Consider the following 22,835-nt stretch of genomic DNA (forward strand, 5'->3'; position numbering starts at 1 on the left):
AGAATTTGTCAAGCCAGATATGCTACCAAAATCCCAAAGTTTCGGCAGGAGATACAGTGGAAGACTGAGAAGCTGATGGCACTTGGAATCGGGAGGCTCACGTTTGTAAACCTCTTCCTGTTAATGATACCCTGCACTAAGAAGACTCATCTAGCTCCGATGTTGCTCTAATCGGCGAACGTCAGAAAGAAATCCTAGACTCGAGCTCGCGAGCTTGTGACTTAATTTATGAGTCTCGGGAGCAATACTTGAGCGCATGGATGGCATCAGCAAATCGCATTGAAAGTTCAAATTCGCGAATGGAACAACAGCTTCAAGATATACTGGCTTCGCTCAATCAGGATCAATCGCTTATCTTATCGCAGAGTCTTGATGCGTCTTCCCCCGAAGGCCGCGACACCTGGATGATGCTGGGAAAGCGATTGAAAGTTGAGGGTATCACGTCGAAACAAATCCAGAAGCATTCTATTGAATTGGTCAATGCTATTAAAACGACAATAGGTCAGCTGTCAAGCCCAGAGTCATATGAGACGGCGCCAGAATATTTCGGTAGAAGCCACGAAATGCCTCACTCCGTGACAACATCTGTTCCTGACGGCTCGATAGCTAGTTTTGGCTCAGGACCCCAACGGGGCGCACTTTTTCCAAGCCAATTGACGGCAAACGTCGATTTTAGATCAAAAGATTGGACTGCAGAGTCAAATATCCAATGCGGCGTGACTTCTTTGCTCAGAGGACTAGAATCTAGAGACACCGAGGATACGGACCCTCTCAGCCTGGACACCAGTAAGACTACGGATGTAGGAGACACCCCGAGTGAGCCATCTGAGTACGAGGCAGCGAGCGAAAAGACTCTTTCCGTCGTAAAATAGTAGCAAGGTTTTGTTGAACTATCAGGTAGAATGGTTGCGCATTGGATGGAGAATTGGCAATTTGGTAACCGAAAGGTTGTCAGCTCTGTTTGATTTGGGGGGCCTTACAACAAAAAACAAGTAAAGTCACGGTGGGCTTCCGTAGGTCACGAACGAAATGCTACAGATCAAGAGGCCGAAAACCCTGATACTGTCGTAATATTTATGTATTCGTCCCCCAAGGCAGCATTTTGTGCAATCAATAGTTCGAATGAATCCGATATATCTTCTCAAAAAGCACCCAAAATTATGCGATGCCGTCACTGAATGAGGAAGTGCAGGCTTTTGCGTACATTAATAAAGGAAGAAGACTTCGGAAATGAATGAACTCGCGAAGACCTTTCGCCTTTGTGTTATAAACGGATTTCCCCGTCGCTAGATTGAGTCTCGGTATCTAGAAAAGTGGCCGAGAGATTGATTACGGATAGAACGAATATGATAGATGAAAAATGTGAAAATACTGAATGTTCTTTGCAGGTCAAGTTGGACTTGTAAATGAAATTTTTGAACTTACCCGAGGTGCTTCGATCCAAATTCCTTCGCATGAAACTCCTTTGGAATCACCCGATGTGCTTCAATACAAACTCCTTCGCACAAACTCTCCTACCGGATCTAGAGAGTCAGCATCCGCACTAGGGGGCGGATAACAACCCTCGCCCATTGTCTTTCAGAAGGAGATGGCCCTGGTGTTGGGCGCCCCGGGACCGGGCAAAGAAAGGCCATATAGTCTTACCAATGCTTCTGGCCGCCTCGTGAGCTCGTCCTCCCACGAGGATCGAACCGCCGACTCTCAAGGTGTCTGTGTTTTCACGTTAGCAGATAGTCACTAGCGTGGAAATTTTGCGTAATCGGAAAGCCGCTTGATTGCCGCAAGACCATTTTGGATGGGAAAGTACCTTTTAAAAAACTACATGTACTTTCGAAATCCGAGACCCTTGCCCACAGAAGACTTTCGATCTCTGTCAATGCCTCATACACGTTCTTGATTGCTCTTCGTGCAGGTCTGGGCAGCGGCAACGCGTCATCGAGCTGTGCTCTGAGTCTTTCCAGGGGTGGGGCTGCTCAAGTGTCGAGGGGTAGCCAGATGTTTTGTCGTTCCAGGTTTGCTTCTTCGACCCACGACAGTTTGTATCACATGTTATTGTGATTTCGGCTCCATCGCGACGCCTTCAGAGCGCAGGTAATTTGGCCAGGGCCTAAATAACCTTGATCGAGTACGCGTCTCCTCCAAAGCTGGTCCGCTCAGGGATGCCGTCTTTTTTTTGGGCGGCTTCAATTTGAGCCTCCAAGTCTCGAGCAGCAGTGCGAGGTCTCATCGTGCTTTCCTTGGGCCGGTGTTTGTCATGTAAAGAGTGGTCTCGCGCCGCTATCCACATTTTCTTGCACTTTTGTACAATATGCCCTTCCAGTCCTTGTTGACGTATTTCTTGTCTCTGCAAAAGCAGGCGACTGTGTTCTTTGTGCACTTCATCAGAGCAGCTGGTGATCGCTAGCGTGCAACAGTCTTCTCCGTCTCAGCAGCAAGACACAGGCATGAGACAGGCTAGAAGCTCTCATCCTTGTTCGTCATGAAGTCAAAGAGACGATCAGGCGTCCTTGAACGGAGCCTTGCGGTTCTTTATACATGTTTTGCCCGTCCTCTTTCTAAAAGGCGTCACCACGAAAGCGTTCGACAGAGACTACTGGTCGACCTCCTGGCCTTTCAGTGCCGTCTAGGGCTGAGATCGACAAGCACACCACCGTTATAGCTCCATTCTCTTGACATATATGTCGGCCGTGACAGTCTCATTGTATTAAGGTCATTGAGAGAATGGGGTGAGGTCTGCGTTGCTAGCGCTCGCTTCCGAGAGAATTTCAACGGTTCCGCCTCCGATTGGAGGCCAAAAGTCTCCGACTGCCCCTGGAACTTTGCAAGGACAGCCAGGACCTTATACCGTCCATCATGACTCTGCGATAACTATAGCTGCGCTCTCTCGCGGTCCAAGAACTGTTTGTTGCTGAATGAGATCCTACTCTAAGCGCTGAGTTCAAGTCATGACGTGCACACCGAGATAGTTCTAGGGTTTCAATCCACGACAACCACATTTCACTGCGCTTCAGCTTCGACACGCTCTCATACCTGTATACTGTCGAATATGGCCAATCAAGACTTTCCAAGCTTCTCGTCTCTCTATGCGCATATCCTTACCCTCTCCCCACCACTCTCACCGCCTCCCAAACCCACCTCTCCGTCTTTGACCCCCAAGATCGCTTCCCTGTCCTTGCATCCCACACTCGAAGCAGCCCTGCATATACTGAACAACGATCTTCCATCCGCTCACTTCTTGGTGCGGCACATGCAAGCCGCCCCAGCGTACGAGGGTATGTTTCTGCATGGGATACTGCACAGGATTGAGGGTGACTTTGATAATGCGAGGGCATGGTACCGGAATGTAGAAGAAAGTGAGGTCTTTCGACAAACCTGGGGAGTGGGAAAGGGCGAGGATGAAGAAGAAATAAAGGGACTGGAGCGGGCGAGAGACTTCATTAGTCGGGTCGAAGGATTTGTGAAGCGAAAGGCAGGTGATAGAGACTCTTTGGGCAGGCAAAGCATCAGCGAGATCAACTCCGTTGTGGAGTTTTGTCGGAGGAAATTTGGGGAGGGAGAGGTCCGGGATGCAAGTGATGCTTTTGTGCAAGACGATGAGAGGACTAGGGAAATCAAGCAGAGCATGTTGACAGGTGGCAAGGGCTTCAGAGAATTTTAAAAGTACCTGCTTTGTTACCTGTTGCTAATGATCGTTAGTAGGCTGCTGAGGCCTTGGTGAAAATATCAATCCTCATATATTGCCTGTCTGGCTTGCTCACAACATGGACTCAGGAAATCTGCTTTCGCAGACCCCCTGAACCTTTCAGAATTCTACACACCCGTTCCGCCAGTATGTAAATCTCATCATTCTAATCATGTGATCCTCACGGATCTCACAACCTTTTCGTCTTTGAACGTGTTAGCAGCAGCGACCGTGTGGCCTGAGATCCCGTAGAATATCCAGAGAATGCAAAAGACTCGCGCATCGTGGTATGACTTGCAACCAGAGAAATTTGTGATCGCAGAATCCAGATCACGGACCCAGGTTCCAGACTTTAGTTGCGTCCCTTCGTGCAGCTGTACAATCTTGACAGCGCTTGATCCAGCACGTGAGTGCTGTACTTCTGCATTCTCGTACCTCATGAGGTTGGCTAGAGTGATATTTGGTGTGTTCATAATTGCGTGTGCTCGCCTCCAGGCCGCTTGAATTTCGGGCTCTTTTGTATTCGGGTGTTTTGCAAGTCTCAAGCATTTCGAAAATCAGCCCCAAGATACTTAGTTCCAGGATTGGGGAGACCAGATCCCAGCCTTTGAGATATCGCAAGATCACCGAGAGTAGCTTTTTGCAGCCATAGAAAAGTGGCTGGGAAATGAGGTCTTGGCGTCCACAACTAACAACGTGGCGGCCCCTGGGCCTGACCTCAGATGAAAGCACACTGTACGATAGATTCGCATATGCTCAATGTGCTCCAGAAATAACGAAACATTCGACGGTTGACCCTACTTCAATCAGTAATGCCTTCTGACGGCCTAACTTTATCCTCCCACTCTAAATCATACGCATCCTCTTGATATATGTATTCATTTCCGCGTCCTCAACTTTTGATTGCAAGTATGGGCTTGGATGTCATGCCTTGCACTGAGCAAGCTCATCGACAACCATATCCTTGAAGCTGAGGTGTAACGCGGTGGGGTCTTCATCCTCGATTCCAGCAAAACGCCCAGTCAAGCAAGTTATCACAGCGTCACGATATGAGGTACCCGCACGAGGTCCAAGCTGAGGTACTGCTGAGCTCAATAGCTTCTCTCTCAATTCCTCTGGCTTGCCTGCCCATTTTCCAATCATGTCTTTCAGCGAACTCCACAAGCCAATTTCGAGAAGGACGATGCCAAGGCTGTAGTAATCAAATTGGGATACATAGCGCCACAATCCTCTTTTGAGGCCACTAAGGTAGTCCGGGTGCTGGAAATCCATCATTTCAGGATCGCTGGTAATTCCCTCTGTGAACCCTTCATCCAATCGGCTATGCAGAAATCCACGCAGGTACCAGTTCTGCCCGTCCGTGCTCCAAGCCGTCTGTTTGTTGTGAAAGAATACTACGACTTTAGATGAGATGCTCTTGTGCAGCCATCCGATGCTGTGGAATCTGAACAGGGCAGCAGCCAAGTCGTGTGCAAGCCGAAACCTATCGCCGAGTAGGGGCAACTCGCGACTGCCAGGTTTCCGCTCCAGAGCTGCCGCCAGTGTAGTGGCCTGCGGCTCGGTGTTTGGTATCGAAAGATCCGGAAATTCGTATACCATACCGAAGACGCTATGCGCCTCATCGTGATATACGCCTAGGCAGCGAAGGACGCGGAGACTTTTGCGACTCGCAGCAGAGTTGACAAGCACCGCGATCTCTTCGAGGCGGTCTAGAATTTCTATCCTGAAGTGGTCTCCCTTATCATGTATATCGATGTGTTTGCGTTCTACTAACACGGGCGTCGTTTTGGCGTCATTGGGTATGACGTATTGTGACGAGAAACTCTCCGACAGCTTCTGGTTTTGTAATTGGCCACAGTCGAGGAAAAGAGATCCCGTCTGGTATGAGCGCTTCTGGACCAAGACTCGCATTCGTTTGATCGCAGCCAGCGTTCCAATATCACTACCTAGATCTTCTCCTCCTACTTCATTGCTTACTTGTTCAAGTTGACCTTCATCTGAGGTCTCAAGCACACTGGTCTTCCAAAGGCACATTGCCCTATCTTGTAACACCGTTGACAGCATCTCGTAGAGATGGGCAGTCAACGTTTGCAATCGGGGTGGTAGCAAGCTTTTCGAAACCTGAGAGTCAGCTTCAATCAGCCTCAACGTGCTATTGAGGTCGCAAAGATTGGCTATGACAGACTGAAACGCCTCATGCGACTTGAAATCCAATGGATCATCAGGTATAGACCCACGGTCTGTCATTTCGAGCCCACAAACCTGCTTCCAACTCTCGAATTTCTTCTGTTCGACGAATACCTGAATACTCCCACGACTTTGCACTACCATGCTGTACAGATGATCAATTGGCTTTGTCGTGGCCTTTATTGCAATAGCGTACAGTCTGTGTCTGACGGTTGGAGCACGTGGACGCCTATCTGGTCGTATAGAGAGCATTTCCCGAGCGAGAATGGCGAGCTGTTCTTCATGTCCTTGGCATTGGCGCTTCAAATCTTCGATCCAGCGAAGAACTGGTCCGCTCTCTTTCCCTGAGCCATAGTGAAAACGCCATAGCTTTAGGCCACGTACGACAAAGACCCTGGCGGCCTCAAATTTCTTCACACCACTAGGACCTTTGTTCATGTAAGTCAGGACTTCTGCGACCATACAGCCGAACGACCAGATATCACTCGACCGATGAACAATACCCTTCTCACAATCTGCCTCCAGATCTTCACACTCTGGAGCTAGATAATCTCCCCTAGCGTCTTTTGAGAGACTTGCAGATGTCTGTGACAACTCCTTGAGCCTCGAGAGACCGAAGTCTGCAAGGATGAATTTTGATTGATCTACCAGGATGTTTGAAGGCTTCAGATCATGATGACAGCCAATTGCTCGTAGATTTTCTGAGGAATACTCGTGCATAGCGCAGATGGCGGAGCCCAGTCCTGCCAGTGCGACAAGAAAGTCCTCGCTCAATTGAAATTGTGGTGTTTGCTCGCTCTGAAATAGCTCGGCGAGAGTGCCGTGACTAGCAAGAGGAAAAACAAAGTTGTGCATCCCGCGATACGTATAGACTCCCAGTAGCTCTACCATGTGCGGATGGCGCAGGAGTCTGAGCATGGAAAGATTGCGCAACTCTCTCTCAAAGTCCTCCTTGCCGCATTCTGGTCGAAACTCTTTTCTGACGAACTGTGGCCACGTATCAGCAGAGGGGCTGTTGTAAAGATTCTCGACTTCGTACCCAATCAGACGATGGATCATAATGCTGATGAGACGGCGAAATCTTGATCTTATAGACGTTCCCAAAGCCACCACTCCCGATGTGACAGTCTTCCAGGAATGGCATCGTAATTTCGGCCTTCACATCTCGAGGCAATGCGCTCCTATCAAATATGGGTACTGCGAACTCTTTCTGCCTCTCGTGGAATTTTCTCGCCATGATGTCGTCCTCAAAGATGCCAAGCAAAGTGTCAAGGCTGTAGGGGAGATTGTCATCCAGGCATGACCGCTGATGCCCTCCACCCTTGATAAATCTTAAAATGAACTCTGGCTGCCCGGTGAGAACAAGAATGCCAAATATTCTCGCCGCCCTCTTGAATATCGTCTCGGCAGTCTCTTCGATACTATAGCGCTCGATGCTGCTTTCCTCAAGAACATCGTGCACGTTCTCTCTGGTCATGAGCTGAACAAAATCTTCATGAGGGATGAAGTGTCTGCCGTGAGCATTTTCATTCTGATACCTTAAGTATTCTATTTTGCTCCGCAAAGACTCCATTTCGCAGGGAATCTGGCTTTATTGGTTGAGTACGACAAGGCTGAACGGGCGAGAGCTCCATATAAGAATTAGCATCCATCGAACACTGCTTGAGTGTACTTACTTGTCTCTCATGTTATACAAAGCATATTCAAGTGCTAGGTTGGTTTGTGATCGACTGCACTTCTTCCTAAGATCTGTGAGACACAATCTTGATTTGCTGCAACTGCAACGCCACTACCTCAGTCAAGCGTCGAGGAACATTCAATACATAGTAATCTGGACGATCTTCTACGAGGAAGTCATTCCCGAATAGTTGTCGGAGGAGCTTCAACAGTGGTTTTCTTTCGATGTACTGAGTGTGGAGCACTTGGTTTTGCATTTTGGCAGACTCTTCGACTGAGTACAAAAGAGACAAATGTGACCTGTGATGTGCAAGAGCAAGTTGCGTTTGTCGTTTCCAATGTTTCTTGCAGTTTACGATGAGGCTGAATGGAGGCGCTAAATGAAGGAGGGGCGGTCTTTCATCCGCGCGAGCCAATGGGTCATAGTCAATGCAATCCTGATCTTCCAGCTTCACTCTGAAGACGCGAGCATCGTCAATGACAAGTCAAGCCTCATTGTCACAAAGAGCGGTACATATATCCCCTCCTTTGCTAGGATTGGCCATTCATTGAAATAAAACATGGTCACCATCGAAAGCATAAAGGACTTCCGTCCACTCTTCCTGAAGCAGTTAGCGCGTATCTTTGAGAACACAGATCAGATTCAGCTGGACTCCGGCACGGATGTAAATGTAGAGTTCTATGAGATCAATAGCTCAGATGCCCGTTCGAAAGTGCTGGAAGTATCATGATTCCTGAGATAACATGAAGCGCTGTAGAGAGCTGATGAAATTGGACGCAATCCATACTGGAGCCCAACATTCGTTTTTGTATATTCAAGAAGCATAGGCCTTATGGACAGCAGTCTCAAATATACTAGTCCCTCACCTCCATTGGCAAGCTTTATTCCCCAACAATTCTCCTGGGGCCATTTGGGTGTTTCTCAAGACACTTTTCAGCAACTCTTATCAAGTCACAAGGTGTTCCACCCGTTTTTGGATTGCGTCCAGGCCTTTGGATCGAGGACTCACGACGATCATCAAGAATGGAGCAGATGTCGAACATCTATCTCATCATGTCGACGTAGCTGAAAGCAGCTACAAGGACTCTTCAACGCTGAAGACATTGACTCAGATTGCGACTGGCTGTTTTCCGGCCACTCTGGTAGCTGTAAGCTTTTTCATGTGCCTGAAGGTATATCTAAAGCAACAATCATTGACAGATCTACTAGACAATACTCAGTTCTAGGCTTGTCCAATTGCAACCCGCTGAAGGCGATAATGTTCGGCAAAAGACACATATCGTCGTCATCTCCAAAGTTTGACCCTACCTACTCTGATCATCACTTTAACGATGGATAAAAGGGGACCCTGGGCTGTGGCCGCACAATCAACTAGGTCCTGATGATGAACCCTCCTCATGACCTCACGAGGAGGTACAACGGAGGGAAACAACGTTACGCGGGCATAGATAAGCATCGGCCTAGCAGGTTTCCCTTTCCTGTCTTGTCATGGCCCTTTTGCTCTCAAAATAGATATGGAAAGCGTAAGCAAGAAAATCAGGATTGCTACACTAGACATAAGATGTGATATTCGACTCGTCGCATAATAGGCCTAGACTTTTGCCTCATGGGCAATGAGTTTTGTTGTAATTAGCTAGAAGTCGGCGCCCTGAATCGTGGAGTTTGTGAGGCGTTTGTGAGATCGCATCTCTCGTAAGACGCTAAAGTCGTGCTACGGACAGTGAATTCAAATATGACAAGGGAGGCATTCTTCGTCTAAAGTGGGAATGCAAGAATGAAGCTGACCCTATTTCTCGGAAATTGAACCGAGTGGCCGCATGCTGTGGGGCTACCGTAGCTTACAGATCAGGCCTCGCTTCTGCCCAGGGGCAATGCTTGCAAGGCAGCCATCCGTCTTGCCTGCCTTCACTATACGTCTTGCTTCTCTGCATCTAACTTGAGCTCGTTCAGCATGTCGGAAATCTATGACCCTCTTGACTCTCCGATCATCTTCACTGAGGCTCAAGAAACGTCTCGAGGCACGGTCACGCCCGCTGACAAAAGCAACGGCTCCAAATCGAGTGGGGATTTCTTGAAATGTCTCGGAATCGCACAATACTTTGGCCTTGACTTCCTCCCCATAATATGGCAACCTGCTTTGAAAATCGTCGGCCTCGGTGCTACAGCCCGAATACACCAGGCGCCGGTGAACGTCGAGACAGATTTCGCTTTCAAAAGATGCGTCAGCTCACAAAGATCCTTCTCCGAGGACGGCGAAAGGAAAGTATTTGGAGCTCTACTTCGTGAAATACAGGTACTGACTTTGCCCTCCATCCGCGAGCATCCAAACATCATCAATCTGATTGGTCTCTGTTGGGATGTCATCCCTGAGACAGGAAAAGTCTGGCCCGTCCAAGTATTTGAAAAGTCAAAGCACGGAAATCTGAGGGCATTCATGCGAAGTGGAAAGGGGAGCCAGCTCACTTTTGCAAAGAAACTCCAATTCTGCGCCGACATTGCTAGGGCAGTCGTTTGTTTGCATGCTAACGGCAAGTTAAGGGTTGTGCAAACTCAACAGACATTAGCCGCTGACCAAGTGACCAGAGATAATCCACGGAGATATCAAACCAGAGAACGTACTTGTCTTTGAACATGATTCTGGCCAAGTATCAGTAAGACTAGCTGATTTCGGCTTCTCTTCCCCGTTCGCTAGCAAAATCAGTGTTTCCGGCACTTTCGGCTGGATTGCTCCCGAATGGCATCACAGACGATTCACTACAGGTGTGGTTGGAGCGATGAAGATGGAAATGTACTCTTTTGGCCTTGTTTCCCGTTGGCTATTCATTGAGGAAGATCAAATTGCTCCGGAGAATACTTCCAAGCCTGATCTTGAATCACCACTTGATTTAGCTCTCCGTCTGGTGGCCGCGAGCATACATCTTGATGATACCTAGAAACTTATACTCTCTCATTTATTTTCTGAAACATTGCAGGAAGATGCGAACGCTCGGAGCTCAGATTTCTCAAGCATACTCCAAGTTCTCTCTTCAGACAGGTGAGAAAAGCTTCTCTCGCCGAAGTCGCTACTGATTTGACGGCTTCAAAAGGGTAGAGGGTGGTATAATTACTCGAGCTGCATCAAGAGATATGGTCTACAAGTTTAATGTGCGCTGTGGGCCTGGCTCTTATTCTCTTGCTCAATTGTTGACTTCGAGAATGATTAGGTCACTCAGTCTATGTCTCAGCTCTACATGACAGATTATCGAGTGCGCGAATATATCGTCTCCTGCCTCAATCAAGTATACACACTGACCCCAATTCTGCGAGACAAACAATGTGTAGCTTACGAGCTTGCGATCTGCTACTATATTGGCTTCGGCGTTGCCAGAGATGAGAAGTTGTGTGCCGTTTTTCTTGATAACAGTGCGAGGCAGCAAAATGACATTATGAATGAGATCGATCATCTTCGCCACCATAGACTCGAGGCAAATTTTCGCGACCGATTTTACAAAAGCTTGGAGATTAACGGTCAAGTGACGCGAATTGACTTGTCCGAGAATTATCAAGGCCAAGTACCGGTCGAGCAAGTCGAACAGTATTACAGGAGAGAAATAGCAGACGTTGAATTCGCATTGGGTCGCCAACATACTTTGGCACGAATCTTGAATTCGGCGTTGTTTTCCGTGTTGTTCCATCAAGGTCGATGGAAGGAAGCTGAAGAGGTTGGAAGGAGACAAAAGGAGTCCGCGGAGAAATCTTTCGGCGAAGACCATTCAGCTTCTTTGGTATATTCAGAGAACATTGCACTGACCTTGGTACGGCTAGGACGCTTACACGAAGCTGAAAAAGTGACTTCTCATGTACTCAGCAAAAGCATTCAGCTACTGGGGGAGGAGCATGCAACGACAATCTTACGAATGGCTGATTTGGCCTCAATTTATCGGGATCAAGGGCGACTTCGAGAAGCTGAAGAACTTGACTTGCAGTTGCTCCGAATAACTTCTCGTACCCGTGGAAAGTCACATCCGAGCACTTTGAGGTGCAAAACGAATCTTGCTTTGACCATAGGAGAGCGAGGCCGTTGGCAAGAAGCCGAGAAGCTAGCCAGGGACGTTCTGGACACCAGCCGAGACTCTTTGGGAGATACGGACTCGGCTACAATAGCACGAGTGGTCAATCTTGCATCAATTCACTTGTGGCGAGAGAATTGGCCGAAGGCTCAGGATCTTTTGGAAAAAGCTATCACTCAGACTAAGACGCTACTTGGTGAAAAACACCCAAATACTCTCACGAGTCTGTCTGGCCTTGCAATCCTATACAGTAGGCGAGGTCGATGGGCAGAAGCCGAAAAGCTTCACTTTCAGATACTAGACTCAAGGCAAACGACGTTGGGCAAGGACCATCCTGAAACCTTGTCGACTCTTGGTGATATCGCGAAGATTTATACGAAACAAGGACGCTGGAGAGAGGCTGAAAAGTTTCAAAACCAGACATTGTTGGTTCTCAGAACCGTTTTTGGAAACTTCCATCCTAGCGTACTAAAAGAACAGACAGCTCTCTCATTGACCTTGTGGAGACTTGGCCGACAAAAGGACGCGGAAATAATGCAATTGGAGGTCAAAAGAGAGAGTGAGAGCGCACTCGGGAAAGCTCACCCGGACACGCTATCCCGGATGAGTAATATTGCAACGATGCACTCCGAGCAAGGTCAGTGGCTCAAAGCCGAGAGTATGTACAATGAAATTCTAGAGAGGACAGCAGAAGTTTTGGGACATGCCCACTCGGATACTTTGGCCACCACTGCAAACCTTGCCAAAGTGTATGGAAAGCTTGGATGGTGGAAAAAGGCGGAGCAATTGAATATAGCCAAAATGGGAATGAGTGAGCAAGCTTTGGGTGAGACACATCCGCAAAATATTGCTTATATGGACTCCCTTGCAATGACGTATCTTGACCAAGGCAGGTGGAAAGAGGCTGAATGTCTTGCATCAAAAGCAACGAGACTTGCTCAGAAGATGATGGGAGACTCTCATCCGATGACTTTGACATACGTAGGAAACCATGCTCTGACCCTATTAGACCAAGGCAAGTGGGAAGAAGCCAAAGCTATGCAATTACAAGTCCTAGCGATCTGTAGACAAAAATATGGAAAAATCCATGCCCAGATTCTCAGTCCACTATCCAATTTGGCCTCAACATATTGGCAGCAAGGTAAGTTTCAAGAAGCTGAGAACTTAAACAAGGAAGCACTGGACATAGGTCAAAGCGTATATGGCAAGACACATCCAGAGACTTTGTCATACATGATGAACCTAGCCTTGACATACCAAAAGCAGAAACGATGGAAGGAAGCTGAGCGACTAGAGGTAGATGCCGTCAAAATCAGTGAAGATATGCTGGGGAAGACGCACCCGACAACGTTGAAACGGATTGACAGTCTCGCCGGCACCTATTCACATCTTCGGCGTTGGCCGGAGGCCGAAATGCTCCAAACAAAGGTAGTTGAGGCGAGTCGCATCGCAATAGGCCCAGAGCATCCAGACACCCTCAGAAGTATGTCCAATCTAGCATCGACATACAATTATCTTGGAAAGTTCAGCCAAGCGGAAAGTTTGGCAGTAGAGGCCCTTGCCACTAGCACGAGCCAGCTAGGTGAAAGCCACCTCAATACATTACAACATATGACCGCCCTAGCTTCTGCTTACAGAGGTCAGCAGCGATTGGAGACAGCCGAAGAGCTCGAAGCTCACGTGCTGGGCGTCAAGAAAGACGTCCTTGGGGATTGGCATCCGTCGACTTTGGAAAGTATGTCGAATTTGGCCTTGATCTACCTCGAACAGGGCCGTGAGGAGGAGGCCTTCGCGCTTGAGGTTGAGGCGCACAAAAGGCGAAAGCTGAAAGTCGCTGGAAGAGAGGAACAATTGGGCAACGGCGCCATTTATCCATGGAGGCCTAATGCAGAACAGGAAGTAGTGGGAGGAGGGAAAATGCAACAACTTGCCACAACATTTGTGCGAGGAACGACAGACGTTTTTCGCCTTATGTGGTACGGCAGATATAACATATCATTTGCTGAAGCATTTGGAGACGAGTGATAGACGGCCTTGAGGCGCTCGGCAGTTCCGTGCACAACTGCTAAACTGCATTCTTTCCAACCTTTGCTGGACTGGATTAAGTCTAATCTGGGATCTCAGCCTGTAGAGAAAGAACGCTCTTACCCTCTTACCCCATCGGAAGCCAATCAAATTACGTTCGACAATGATAGTCACGAGTAACTGCTATGTCGCTGCAGTGACCCTCCGTGAAAAGAATGGAGATTTATTCATACTTGAGTCTCTTAATCAACACAAGTATGTTTCAGTTGGATTCAATAATCACCGAAGGTCTGAATAGAATCCCCGTCTACCAAACATGACCTTTGGTTCGTTATCAAAACTACTCCTACCAAATAAGCTATTGTCAATCACTCAAACGAAGTAGCAGCTTCCCCAGGCCACCCTTTTCAAAGAAGACTTCTATCACCGTGGTCTTTAATCTATTGCTCGTCTCTGACCCATCTTGCCGGGTGCCAGATAGCCAGAAATGCGATGGCCAACACAATCGGCATGAATTCTAAGCTCCCAAAAAAGACCTCGTGAGTGCTCAAGTATGAAAAGACGCCTTGACTGGTCTCTACGAGCCTGAAGATTGTTCGCAAACATACCAGAGCGCTGGCCACAGCCAGGGCAATGATGAATGGTCGTTTCCTATAAACTTCAAGCTTGCTGTTGATGACGCCATGGGTGAAAAGGGCGAATAGCAGGAGAAAGATGACAAAACAGAAAGTCTGGACTGCAAGGCCTGCAAGCAGGATGTTGTTCGCAGTCGTCGGATCTTCGTGTTTAGAGGTCTTGTTCCCGATCAAGGCCGCGCCAGTCATTTGAATTATCGTTGTCACAACATCAGCACTGATGAAGAGCCAGAGTATAGGCCTCGGCTGTAATCCACTGATCTGAAATGCTCCAGCCGTATCGTGGACAGACCATCGAATCAATTTCGTCAAGCACACATAGATGCTAGCGGAGATCAGGACCGGAGCCGTGACGATGAAGAAGTATTGAACGATGAAGTAGATCTTATTGTATCGATCTTTATGGTTGGAGATATAGCAGTATGTATAGCCGACGATTTCCATGATGCAGGCGCCGGACAGCGGGATGAATGACAGAAACGATATCGGATGACTTGGAATGTATGGATGATCAAGAGGAAAGCAAAAAGGGCAATACCAAGGATCGAGAGGGCAGCTGAGGGAGTGTACCCGTAAATGATGATGCGGGCGTCATCCTTTCCCATCGGATTAGGTCGATTTGGGTCAACGAACCCGCCATTGAAGGGCTTGGACATGCTGGTAAGGTGGTGCAGAGTACTCTAAAATGAGATTGCCAGCAGTTGCAATGAGAGGGCGCGTGCCAAACAACCTGTGGCCTCTGAGCCCAGTGGGCGGATGGTTGCCAAATGATAAAGAGGCCGTTAACAGCAAGATTGACATCACAGTGGTGTCAGAGAAGAGGAACTTTATATTCAATATCGATTGCGAGTACATGTCAACAGCCATACTCCTTGGCACGGTGAGCTGAGTCCCACGCGGAGCGGCCTAAATAGACATCTGAGCGCCATCCTAGACGCCCAAAACTGTCTGCCTGGATGAAGGCTACGATAAATGACATTTCAGGAGGTATTGGCGTGGAGGTTCTGGTTTATGTTCGGTCTGATTGGGTACAAGCCTGACGAGGCTGTGAGGCTGAGGAAACCTTTTCTGGTCTATCTGGGAACAGAAGACTGGGATCTGCGTAATCATCATATGTCGGTCCTTACTCTCGCAAAGTCAATAGAAAGTATCGGCCATTATGGAGCTCCCGCTATATCAAATCCATACGGATAGGACGACGACGCCCGCAGCGCCCGCAAGACCCGCAAAACCCGGACCCAGCAACGGACGTGCAGCAACGACAGGATTCGATCTTGGAGACTATTGCATTTCATCCCGAAGAAAGAGTCATACCGTCGGCCGAACCAGTCCCCGTACTATAAGATGGCTTCAAAGTCATGCAAAGAACATTGAACTCTTAATCAAGGTAAGGCTTAGCGTGTACTAGGAACATTCTCATCCCTTTCCCTCTATCGCGACCTCTACCTTTCCTTTCAACAATATAAGGAGCCTGTTCAAATTTGACACTCCTATCTTACGACCGGTAATTCCCTCCACAATTCTGTCATGGTACTCGAGCTTACTCAATACTGTTTCTTCAAGGCATTACCATTAATTTCAAAGGTACTAACCGTTTACAAGAAGATGTCGGGCAAGAACTCCATGTCATTGCCGCGGGACCTCGACCATGGCGACGACAGTCCACCCAGCTCGTCTCATACAGAGAAGGGCGAGAATATGGCCACCGAGAACGCGCCATCGACACCAAATAAGAAGTCAACAATCCAAATCACCATTCTCATACTGGCACTTTGCCTCTCTGTCTTTCTTGCAGCTTTAGATATCACCATCATCACTACCGCGTTGCCGACCATCTCCGAAAATTTCCATTCCGGAGCTGGCTACACATGGATCGGAGCCGCCTACACTCTCGGCGAGGCAGCCTTCACTCCAAATTGGGGTAAATTCAGTGACATCTGGGGTCGCAAGCCAATCCTACAGGTTGCCATGGCTACCTTCTTCTTAGGTAGCGTGCTGAGTGCAGCGAGCGTAAATCTGGGTATGTTGATTGTCGGACGTGCCATTCAGGGGGTGGGAGGAGGCGGACTATTGACGCTTGTGAATATTGTCATTGGCGATCTCTTCTCTATGCGAGAGCGTGGCAAGTATTACGGCTTTGTTGGCTTGACCTGGGCCGTTGCTGCATCGCTTGGTCCTGTCATTGGCGGCGCGTTGACTGAAAAAGCATCTTGGCGCTGGTGCTTCTATATCAACCGTAAGTTTGCACGTGTCGCTACAATTCTGAACTCAAGCTGACACGTAGACTTACAGTACCAATCACTGGCGTCGTCTTCGTCGTCATACAACTATTCCTCAAGCTCGAGACGCCAAAGACACCGGTCTGGGCAGGTCTCAAAGCCGTGGATTGGCTCGGTACAATCACAATCGTCGGCTCGACGGTCATGCTGCTCTTGGGACTCGAATTTGGCGGCATCACATACCCATGGAATTCAGCCATTGTCATCGATCTCATCGTATTCGGTGTTGTGACAGCCATTGTATTCTTCCTAATTGAGTGGAAATTGGCTCGCTATCCTCTCCTCCCACTGCGCCTATTCGCTACACCCTCGAACGTCGCGAATCTTCTCGCCTGCTTCATCCATGGTACGGTATTCATCATGGGTACCTTCTACCTACCACTCTACTTCCAAGGCGTTCTCGGTGCCCCGGCTCTACTGTCAGGTGTATGGCTTTTGCCCTTCGTTGGAGCCATGTCCTTCGCCGCCACATTTGCAGGGGCTATCATCGGTATCACAGGCAGATTCGTTGAACTCATCTGGTTTGGCTTCATCTTCCTTGTGCTTGGCTTTGGGCTCTTCATCGATCTTTCCTCCGCCAGAGATTGGCCTAAGATCATCATCTTCCAGATTATTGCAGGACTCGGAGTGGGACCAAACTTTCAAGCACCCTTAATTGGACTTCAAAATGGTGTCTCACCTCAGGACCTTGCTACCGCTACCTCGGCTTATTCGTTCGCTCGCAACGTGGCTGGCTCGATCGGAGTCGTCGTTGGCGGCGTCATATTCCAGAACGGCTTTCAGAAGAGGGCCGGTCTGCTTCGACAGGGCTTAGGAGCAAACGCGGGTTACTTTCTTGGCGGTGGTGCAATTGCCTCTGTTGACAAGGTCAAGAAGCTGCCTGCGCTGCAAAGGGACTTGGTTCGGTCCGTCTACGATCAGGCTATCAGGGAGATCTGGTACTTCGGCGTTGCATTTGCGGCGGTTGGACTAGTGGTCATACTGGGTTGTCGCAAGACTGTACTCAGTAAAGAGCACGTAGAAGTCTCAACGGGGCTGGATGGAGAAGAACGACGACGACGCGAGAACAAAGCCGCTTCCAGAGAGAGGAATGTGGCAGAGGTAAAGGATTGAAGCGCAATGTTTTGATTTCTAGCAAGGGAGCGCATGGCTGAGGATATAGCTAATGCGTCATGCGGAAAGCGCATTTTGGGATACCATTATTCAACAGAACTAAATACACAGCTAGTCAGTGTAACTTGAAGCAAGGGTTAAAGATTCCACTCTACAACACTTAGAAAAATAGAAAATTACAATCAGCACCTACCACTACAAGTATTTTCTCCCACCGCTTTACCCTCCTCCGCTACTCAACCCCCTCACCCCCTCGCCCCCCCTCCTCACAATCAACCTGTCCAGCACTCACCAACCCACACACCTCCACCCAAATATCCCTCGCGACCATCCCAAAAATCGTACCCATCCAGACGACACATTCCAACGGCACCTTATCCATCACCAGCCCCTGACCCCAGAATATCAGGAAGCCGGATTTGCGTAGAGTGTAGAGAAGTGCACCGAGGAGGAGGAATACGGTGCGGAGAACGGTGTGGCGTGGGATTGATAGAGCGGACAGGGGGTGGTGCGGCAGTGGGGAGGATGAAAGGGGGTGGGAGCGTTCGATCATGTTTGGATCTGGGTTTGGCCCATCTTGCTGGTTTTTGTACTTCAGGGCTGAATTTGTGGTGTGGGAGGTGGAGTCATTTTGAGACGTGTGGTGGACATTGGGTGAGGGTTTGGACATTTTGAGGGGCGAGGTGGAAAGAGTTTTATATTGGGTGTTGTGGGGGTGGAGAGATTTTGACTGAGAGAAGCTTGGTTTGAGATAGAAGAGTCGAGAAGTGATGAGCTCCCTCTTTCAATAAAGACAGAAACACATCAGGATTATCTTTGTACGTCCTCAAGTATCGGGGGATAGAATTGGCCAAGGGGCTGAAGCACCGATGACCGACTTCACTTTTCACCCTTCTAGCGCTAGGCCAAAAAGTAGATTGCTTACACACGGAGCATGTTCTGTTAGTAAAGGCCAACGCTTCACACGCCTGTGTCTTGGCAGCTGAAAAATAGGTATGCGGTCTGGCTGTGGCTATGCTAGACTACACACGGCGGTGTGTGAAGCATTTGTGCTTTCAGGTGAATGTCAAATAGCTTGCAATCGTGATGCCGACGTTTCTTGAAGGAACGCTAGTAACAAAGACATTGAGGAGTAAGTAGTTTCAAAGCTCAATGATGTTCTAAAAGCAGGGCTAACCTGGTCCTAAAAGGGACTGTATTTTTGAAATAACTTGCCCAGATATTATGGCGGCTGGTGCGGCCACCACGGCTGTTGCGTCAGAACGAGATGTAGAAACGGCATGCTGTTTCTCACAAACCTCTACCACAAAACCTCGCATCTTGAAGACTCCACTATCTCAGCCCGATTGGTCCTGTTGGCTCTAATTGCTCAGCAAGCCGAGCAATTCTGTTCGTAGTCGCGATGTTGCGGCTCCCGTTGCAATAGCAGTGCAATCTTGTCGGCTTGATTGGCGAATAGCCTACAGATTGTCGTACCTCATCTTTGAGATTGGGATTTGAGTCATAGTCTCGGCATGCCCATAGTCGTCGAACCAGGCCAAGAAAGGATAGGGTGATTGAATGTGAATATGCCACTAACAGGGCCTCTACTTCCACCGTCACTCGAAGATTTAGAGCGACACTCGTCTTTAATCCAATCCTGGGCTTATTTCGCACAAGATCATTGTAGTATGGTCACATAGGACAGGAGGCCTGCTCTTCTCACTCTGGCTCAGAGCATTCGCATATTCAAACGACATGTCTTCAGGCCGGTCTCTTCTTCCCCCTCTGCCATCTCTACTTCCCTGATTCTCAACCATTTTCCCTCGAAGCACGAATAATTAGTCCACTATGCTTCCGAGTCACCCCTGTTCCACTGCCCCAACCATATGCACATCCTCACCATCCTCCTCATCTCCCCCCAAAACCTCCCCCACGATCCTCAACAGCTCTGCTTGCTCCTCCTCACTAAACCGCTCATCACACTCCTCGACCACACAGTCCAACACCTCTGGCGTTCTCGGCCGCAAATTGAGAATCATCAACATCTCATTCTTGTACAGCCCTTTATCATTCGTCGCGGATACCATGTAAGGTTTCAATCTCTGCATGAGGAGTTTTAATTTCGCCTCGGAATAATTGGGGGGTGGTAGGAAGGGAGGGATCGTGTCGTTGGTGCTGTGGGCTCTGTGGAGGTTTCGTCTGTGTCGGTAGGAGCGGTAGGGGAGAGATAGTTGGATACTTCTTTGAAGATTGTTTCGACATTTTTGTGGGTGGTGGAGCGGGGCTTTGCTTGCAGGGATTGGATGTGGGCGTGGACTTCGTAGTTGGAGAGGATGGCGGATTGGGGTTCTAGTATCTATTGACAAAGTAGTGTTAGTGAAGATGTGGTGCTGGTGGTGTATGCATGCCTACGGACCTTCATTGGTGTCGCGGCTGAAAGAAAGTGCGAAGGATCCTATCGAGTTACGTTCGTAGAGTAGAGTAGAGTAGTGGAAGTGGCTTCGGGGGTTCCTTAGGGAAAGGGAGCCCCCCTGTGCCCCCGAGCCGTCCCGTTGCCGAACCTGGGGAAGCTATTCGACGCCAGAAATCGAAGGCATCTGAAAAAGACCTTGGTAGGTAATGGCATATAATTCAACATAAGATATAATTTTCGCCATTATAGTATCATCCATCTGCATGATTCTCCAGGCATAGCCAAGTACAGAATACGTCAAGAGCAGCAGCGCCAGTGCTATGTACGGTCGAATCACTTCGCCAAACAAGTTTTCTCATCAGGATTCTCACAAAGTAGGTTGCTTAGGATGACTTCGCCTTCGCAGCTTTTTTAGCCTCTTTCCTTCGCTTCTTTTCGGCCTTTGCCAACGCGTCGGCGTCATCCTCTTCGGCACGTTTCCTCTTCTTGCCGTCAACTTGGCCATTGCTTGCACTCTCAGCTTTGGACGTATGTTTCCTTGCCTTCTTGATATCCTTCTTGGATATTGAATGAGGCTTCCCATCAGCATCAAACTTAATCTCCCCACGGTCAAGCTTTCTCTTGTAACGCACTATCGACAGGCCAGCTTGCTCAGCCAATGTCTTAAAAGTCACGTTCTCACGATCTTTTCGACGGTCGATTTGTTCCGATCGAGCGTCCCGTCTCTGCTTGCGAGCTAGCTTGCGAGCGTGCTTCTCTCTCTGTTTCGTTCGTTCCTTGATTCGCTCTTCGTGCAAGATGACCTTTCGGGCATGTCGCTCTTCCTTGCGTGCTTTCTTTGCAGCTTTAGTGTTGCCCTCAATTGGCGATTGCCAATTACGCTCTTGTTGCGTCGGCGAATCCGGCGAGTCTGGTGTATCAGCGGAGACTGTTGACAGTGTGTCTGATTTGTCGTCACCGTTGACAGCGCCCTTCGGAGCGCCGTTTACTGGAGCCGATATGATCTTCCTTTTAAGTTCAGGTTCCGAATCGCTGTCCATACTTATATCTGACCCCTTGTCTTCTTCTTCAATCGCCTTCTTTGACGCGGCTTTCTTGCTATTATCTTTCATGGCGCTCTTCACAAGCTCCTCGACTGGTCTCTCACCGATGGACTTGTCGACCTTGACTTTCTTCTTTGGTGGTTCATCGACAACTTCCTCGATCAGCTTCTTTTTCTTCTTTTCCGGTTCTTTGAATGCAGCAGGTTCATCCCCAATGAGCCCGTCAGCGTCGGGATTGTATTTTCTTGCCTCCTTCACCTCCCATTTACCTGGTTGATGTGACACTCCATTGGGTGCGATGGCAACCCCTTTCCCTCGTATTGGTTTATTCTCAAGGGCTGCTAACCTTCTTTCAAGTGTCTGTCGATGGGCCACTCCAACTAAGTTCCGCTCCTCATCAGGTACGTCTTCGCCCTTGCCTCCACCACTTTGGCTCCAGTCTGCCAATGCATCCACACGCATGCCGAGGGAAGCTTTAGTCGCAAGTACTCGGGCAATCTTACCTTTGTTCCTGCCCGTAGCCTGCCCTATCAAAGAAGAGTGGTAGATCAATCCGTATTTGGGTGTGTCATGCTTGGTTTTCAGGGCTCGAAACAACGCTTTTTCTGCACCGAGAATCTGAATTGTGCTTGCTGGACTTTTGGCTAGGTTCATCAGGCTGCCAGAGTGTGCAATGAGGCGTGCCCCTACAAGATCGCCAACCAAAGCTGTCAGGTTAGGGGCAACAGCTGCCATACGCGCGGCGAGATAGCTAGAGAGCGAAGAACGGTATTCCGTGAATTGGACTACCTGTTCTGCGAGGGCCTTGATGTTTTCAAGGTCATCCTCAGTGATTTCCGTTCCCATAGATATCTCCGCCGCAGCCTTGACAGCTCCTTCTATTTCTTCCGGGAGTATCTCCGCAAGGTCCGCATTTGCAGCATTGGACCTCATTCCCATTGCAAATATAATCCTTGCATACGCTAAATTGTCGTTTACGATCTTTGCCATTTCTGGGAAATGCCATCCATACCACTCCCGAACTCTCATTGCGTAAATATTGAGCTCTTTATCAAGGTCGTCTAAGAGGGAGATTGCCTGTATAATCATCGTGTCAACTTTATCGGCCGAGAATTTGAGCTTGTGTCTTGATAGTGAGTGTGAGAGTCCTAAAGACATGGTCGAGATATTCTCCGGAGTGATAGCAGGTATAAGAGAGGGTAAGTGTTGGCGTATGGCACGATAGATGTCATTCGTCGAGGAGTCGGATAGCAGCTTCAGATCAAGTTGTGGAAGCTTGTTGATCGCACTGGCCAGCTTGGGGTCAGCAACGGCCAATGAAGCCTTTGCTTCATCTTTGATCGTATCAAGGAGCGTAGACAATCGTGGTGTGACCTTTCCCTCGATCAAGGCTGCAGATTGCTCCAATGCCGTCACAGCGCTGTCAAATTTGTGGAATTCTTTCAGCTTAAGCCTTTGAGAGCGCGTCAATTAGCTAGTCCTACATCGAAAGCGCCCATAGCAGCGTACTTGCTGCAGACATCCTCCACCGAGTCATTTTCAGCAATATATCCTTCCTTGAGCTTCTTGCTCTTAGCTTTGAATAATGCGTACCCCACAGGGGTTTCCCTGGGGATCGTTAGCGCAATGGTCATTCTCGTACTACAGAAATGCCAGCTTACTGTAGGACAAATATACCCATAATGATAGATAATTGAATACGTTTGTCGTAGCTGCAACAAATAGAGCTTGTCGAAATTTCATGCTGAG

At 48.7% G+C, this 22,835-nt stretch overlaps 7 protein-coding genes across 7 annotated transcripts; 4 read left to right on the plus strand and 3 right to left on the minus strand.

The window, feature by feature from the left end:
- Positions 1–299: 299 nt before the first annotated feature.
- On the plus strand, positions 300–872 carry KY384_007183 (uncharacterized protein; the record flags this gene model as incomplete). The annotated part of the gene is made up of 1 exon (XM_044815675.1): positions 300–872. The coding sequence occupies one exon, from the start codon at positions 300–302 to the stop codon at positions 870–872; it is 573 nt and encodes a 190-aa protein (XP_044667549.1).
- Positions 873–3,046: 2,174 nt separating this feature from the next.
- On the plus strand, positions 3,047–3,658 carry KY384_007184 (uncharacterized protein; the record flags this gene model as incomplete). Its single annotated transcript, XM_044815676.1, has 1 exon — positions 3,047–3,658. The coding sequence occupies one exon, from the start codon at positions 3,047–3,049 to the stop codon at positions 3,656–3,658; it is 612 nt and encodes a 203-aa protein (XP_044667550.1).
- Positions 3,659–4,606: 948 nt separating this feature from the next.
- Positions 4,607–7,442, minus strand: KY384_007185 (uncharacterized protein; the record flags this gene model as incomplete). Its single annotated transcript, XM_044815677.1, has 2 exons — positions 4,607–6,856; positions 6,909–7,442. The coding sequence occupies 2 exons, from the start codon at positions 7,440–7,442 to the stop codon at positions 4,607–4,609; spliced, it is 2,784 nt and encodes a 927-aa protein (XP_044667551.1).
- A 2,056-nt stretch (positions 7,443–9,498) lies between these two features.
- KY384_007186 (uncharacterized protein) lies at positions 9,499–13,621 on the plus strand (the record flags this gene model as incomplete). The annotated part of the gene is made up of 4 exons (XM_044815678.1): positions 9,499–10,168; positions 10,566–10,581; positions 10,634–10,691; positions 10,751–13,621. 4 exons carry the CDS (start codon positions 9,499–9,501, stop codon positions 13,619–13,621), a joined length of 3,615 nt encoding a protein of 1,204 aa, XP_044667552.1.
- A 440-nt stretch (positions 13,622–14,061) lies between these two features.
- Positions 14,062–14,700, minus strand: KY384_007187 (uncharacterized protein; the record flags this gene model as incomplete). Its single annotated transcript, XM_044815679.1, has 1 exon — positions 14,062–14,700. The coding sequence occupies one exon, from the start codon at positions 14,698–14,700 to the stop codon at positions 14,062–14,064; it is 639 nt and encodes a 212-aa protein (XP_044667553.1).
- Positions 14,701–15,861: 1,161 nt separating this feature from the next.
- Positions 15,862–17,648, plus strand: KY384_007188 (uncharacterized protein; the record flags this gene model as incomplete). Its single annotated transcript, XM_044815680.1, has 2 exons — positions 15,862–16,492; positions 16,549–17,648. 2 exons carry the CDS (start codon positions 15,862–15,864, stop codon positions 17,646–17,648), a joined length of 1,731 nt encoding a protein of 576 aa, XP_044667554.1.
- Positions 17,649–20,426: 2,778 nt separating this feature from the next.
- On the minus strand, positions 20,427–22,720 carry NOP58 (Nucleolar protein 58; the record flags this gene model as incomplete). Its single annotated transcript, XM_044815681.1, has 2 exons — positions 20,427–22,532; positions 22,571–22,720. The coding sequence occupies 2 exons, from the start codon at positions 22,718–22,720 to the stop codon at positions 20,427–20,429; spliced, it is 2,256 nt and encodes a 751-aa protein (XP_044667555.1).
- Positions 22,721–22,835: the final 115 nt, after the last annotated feature.

The sequence above is a fragment of the Bacidia gigantensis genome, assembly GCF_019456465.1.
Source record: "Bacidia gigantensis strain McMullin 20006 chromosome Unknown contig_255, whole genome shotgun sequence".
In the NCBI taxonomy this organism is placed as follows: Eukaryota; Fungi; Ascomycota; class Lecanoromycetes; order Lecanorales; family Ramalinaceae; genus Bacidia; species Bacidia gigantensis.